Source organism: Notothenia coriiceps, unplaced genomic scaffold (assembly GCF_000735185.1).
Source record: "Notothenia coriiceps isolate Sejong01 unplaced genomic scaffold, NC01 NC01_scaffold00032845, whole genome shotgun sequence".
NCBI classification, from domain to species: Eukaryota; Metazoa; Chordata; class Actinopteri; order Perciformes; family Nototheniidae; genus Notothenia; species Notothenia coriiceps.
The window spans coordinates 1-4,439 of record NW_011365546.1 but is presented as its reverse complement, the minus strand read 5'-3'; the positions used below and the strand labels follow the sequence as shown (position 1 = coordinate 4,439).

The 4,439-nt window shown below is 42.0% G+C and overlaps 1 protein-coding gene across 1 annotated transcript; it reads right to left on the bottom strand.

Annotated features, from left to right (window-relative positions):
* Positions 1 to 1,323: 1,323 nt before the first annotated feature.
* On the bottom strand, positions 1,324 to 2,184 carry LOC104961208 (neurofascin-like; the record flags this gene model as incomplete). The annotated part of the gene is made up of 2 exons (XM_010789453.1): positions 1,324 to 1,446; positions 1,988 to 2,184. Coding segments are annotated over 2 exons (320 nt in total), but the record flags the coding sequence as incomplete, so codon positions are not given.
* Between the last annotated feature and the right edge of the window lie 2,255 nt (positions 2,185 to 4,439).

The window sequence follows — 4,439 nt, the reverse complement described above, 5'->3', positions numbered from 1 at the left end:
GTAAAGTATATAAAAAAATCTGAATAAGATTTGAATAGTCGAAGGTCTTGTGATCATTTTAAAAGTTGGAATGAAGTCTCTAGCTGAAAAGTGTGTGTGTGTGTGTGTGTGTGTGTGTGTGTGTGTGTGTGTGTGTGTGTGTGTGTGTGTGTGTGTGTGTGTGTGTGTGTGTGTGTGTGTGTGTGTGTGTGTGTGTGTGTGTGTGATATAGTCTTTTCACCTGTTAGGTTCACATATTGTAAGGAGCATCTAGTATAGCTGCACTATCTACCTTTTTAACTACAAAGGGCATGTCTTTGTGTGGTGTAGAGTGGCTTTCTGGCTGGACACAAGGTCTACAAGCACACACACAGACGCACACACACTTGGGAGCAGGACAATACAGTGTAAAGGGGCGAGGTGAGGACAGGACGCCAGACCCTGTCTAACTGCTGAGAGAAAGAACCTGAGAGAGCAGGAGGGATAAAAGACTAAAGCAAGGCATTCTGCCTAGAGGTCATTAGTGACAAACGGCTTGAAAAGAGTGAAATGAAGCCGCTCTCTAGTCTAGATGACCTGATAGACCTCCAGCCTCACATTTTAAAGGGACAAAACGAAAATGTTCTGAGCACCTTCATTATTGTTCTTTGGGGATGCTGATTGAACAGCAAACATGAGTGTTGGAGCTATACATTGATTCATGTGGTTTCGTAATCAAACATATATGTCTAGCTGTTTGTTGTTTCTATTAAATTAATCATTATATATTGTAATTATCTTTCTTAGTAAAACTAATCCTGTATGCTCTCATTTTGAAGGCAGTTATGGGCACTGGGTGAGTTGGGCACGTGGTGATTACGTACATGTTGGACAAACAAAATGCTGTTCATGGCTGGACGTTAGATAATTATTCCCTGCCTGAGACGTGCCTTCCTGTGCCTCAGCGGCAGTTTAGGGTTTGAGTTCATTTTCAGTTTTATTTCTTTATGATTTTGCAGCTACAGTGAGAGAGATGCAGTCAGCCTCTAAACCAACCCTGTGTTCCATTTTAGAAGGAAGTTATATATTTGAGTAATATGAAAGCTGGATAGGATATAACTCGCATCTATTTCCCTCTTTATATAAAACTAGTAAACAAACAGCTGTCATCTGCTGTTTCATCGCCATACAAACATTGCTCCAATGACACAGTCTATCATAATGATGATACAACCGCACCAATAGTGGTTGACAGTCATTTTGACAGGCTTATACAGTGGGGAAGAAAATCATCAGCACACACACAGAGAAAGACAAATGTCCTGAGTGCATGTGTGTGTGTATTTGTGTGTATTCGTTGCTCACCGCTGTTCATCCAGAAGGTGAACGGAGGAGGCAGGCCTGGTGGGGGGTTGCAGGGTAGAACCAGCGGGGTGCCTTCAGTCACCACCACGGGCTCCAGCACCTCTTTAGGCCACAGAGGAGCCTCTGGAGGACGGGTGGAGGTGGGAGTAGAAAGGGGAGGGAAGGGGAGGAGAACTACAGGTCAGAGAGGGCTTTACTGGTGGTTGTATTTGTGGTCAACAGATATTTGACAGCGTGCACTGTCACTTTGCATAAGTATTCAATAAAACCTTGTTGTTGCATTGTAACCTCTATAATCTAAATTATAACTGAATAAATTGAAACAAGTTTCTTGGATGATAATACGGACTAAAGATGAGGTCCCATCTCTCAAAGGCTGGCCCAAAATTATATTTGAGTTGGTTCTCCTGGAATATCTTACAACTAAAAGGCCAAATCTGACCAGTTCTATAAATCTGGCAGCCTCACTGTAACCTGTATACCATGTATGTCCAAAACCAAGCTGTTTTTTGGTATTTTGTTTGTTGGTTTTGCTTATGTACTTATCATGTAACTGCTATGTAATTATTGAATGTGTAAAGAAAAATAAATAAAGATATTGTTAATTTTTTAATGTATGCATTATGTCCAAGTCTTTTCAAAGGAAGTGTGTTTGTGTTCTCACTGGAGACGCGCAGCAGGATCTTGTTGGACAGAGCCACTCCCAGGTCGTTGCTGGAGAAACACTGGTACTCCCCCTCATAGTCCTCCGGTCGCCCGCCGCTACGGAAACCGATCTCCAGCGTCCCCGAGCGTTTCCGCATCGTCACCCTGGGATCTTTCCCAATGTTGAAGAACTTCCCGTTCCTTCGCCATGAGAAACTGAGCCGGACAACACATCGAAGTGTAAGCATTAAAACACTGTTATTAAGCGCTTTGAGCACCAGGAAAAGTGCTTTATAAATAACATGTATTATCATTATTTCTTATTATTGTTGATCCATGGAGTTGAAGTTTGTTCTACCGATGGCCTCTTTATGGAATAATCGTTTTTAAATACAGTATTTCTGATGAAAACCCATCAGAATGATTGACTTATTATTATTGTTATCCTTAGTTCTTTTATTCCTTAAGTCAAAGGACAGTTATATGAAAAATCAGATCTCATAGGTGGAACAATGGAAACCAGCCATACCTCATGGAGTTGAGTGTACTTAAGCAGGGAAATGTTATAAAACATACTCTGCCAAACTCTCACACAAAGACAACTAAACCTTAACATGTTACAGTAGTTTCACAGCAAAGCTCTCCCAGATCAAGGTATCATTTTAATTTGACATACATGCAGTAGTTTTTATTTGTATTGCATCAAATAAGAAGTGGCAGAAATTAAAAAGGATTTCAGTTTTAAAAAGAAACAGTAGCAATGTGGTGTGGATGATATGACTGTTATTTTAATAATGGTCATAATGGAATTATACATGAAGAAACACCAGCACGGTTGTTTAAGAGGGGACAATAAGGCCAGAGAAAGTTATCCAGTCCTGAGGTTTACCCTCTGAGCTGTCACCATCCCAACATGGATCCTAAATTGTTTCAACAAGTGCTTTGCTTGTCATGTGGTTGCCATCTTAAGCTACTAATCTGCAAAACAACAGCAGCACATAATCTACCACACGCTCTGCATGAGCCACAAATATTCCTGCAGCTTAATCCTGCTGCAGAGGGCTCCCTGATCAGAGAGGAACACTGAACATGCTTATATAACCCCTCACTATTTGGAGTGATGAGCAGGGATTTACAAAAGATGCTTCCTGTCATTTTGGGGGAGTTACGGTGGAGCTGCTCCTGTTGGAGGTGCAGCTGGGCCTATTGATGCTTTGGAGACCAGGGCAGTGTGTGTGTGTGTGTGTGTGTGTGTGTGTGTGTGTGTGTGTGTGTGTGGGTGTGCGTGTTTGTGTGTGTGTGTGTGTGTGTGTGTGTGTGTGTGTGTGTGTGTGTGTGTGTGTGTGTGTGTGTGTGTGTGTGTGTGTGTGTGTGTGTGTGTGTGTGTGTGTTATTTGCAGAAGTTGTGGAGACTGACTGCGAGTGAATAAGTGAACGATCCCTTACGCTGAATGTTTCATGAGCATGAATAGTCAACCCGGTGCATTATTGGAGCACAAAGCTTGCCCTGGGAAGAGGGCAGACAGAATGCATGCAGGGGAGAGTGAGAGCTGTGTGTGTGTGTGTGTGTGTGTGTGTGTGTGTGTGTGTGTGTGTGTGTGTGTGTGTGTGTGTGTGTGTGTGTGTGTGTGTGTGTGTGTGTGTGTGTGTGTGTGTGTGTGTGTGTACGAAAGAGAGAGAGAGAGAGTGTGTGTGTGTGTGTGTGTGTGTGTTTGTGTGTGAGGTGTGTGTGTGTGTGTGTGTGTGTGTGTGTGTGTGTGTATGACCCAGTGAGCAGCAGACAGTCATGGATTAGTGTTTCTGTAGCTTAAAAGATTGAGGGGGGGTTGATCATTATAAATATTGATTCCTGCACACAAAGAAAAAGCATTTTAGTTTTCAGATGAAATTCACAGATTTTCTGCAGATATTATTTACTATTTTCAATAAATTACATTATTTTATTTTATTTAGTGCAGGTTTCTATGTCAAAGTATTTGCAGTTCACATAGAAAACGGGATATTTCCATTTTTAAGATGTGTGTTAAAGCAGGTCTAACATTTAGTATGTGTCATTTTATTGATACTTCTTATTATATTTAATGCATAATAATCAACTTTTGATAACCCAAATAATTAATGCAAAACTGCAGGAAGTTTAGGAGAAATTTGGATGAGTTTTGAGCAGATTACTTGCTGTAAATGTTCCTGTTTTTATTTTGCAAATGTTAACTTAACATTTTAAACCGACTTCTCTCTTGATTAAACACAGTGTTCTTTCCTCTGACATTTGCCTATCGCTGCATTAGCTCTGTGGTTGTTTGAACTGTATGTGCTGTAGCGACCCGGCATAGGGTGCTGCGTGGGTCACTCAAGCATCCCCCCGTCTCTCTGCCAATCACAGAGCTGCACAGTCGAGCTGGTCGGTGTGCGGGCCTGTGGTTGGGGGAGCAGAGGGGGGAGGGCTGCACAGTGTGTGAGGTTGAACCTGC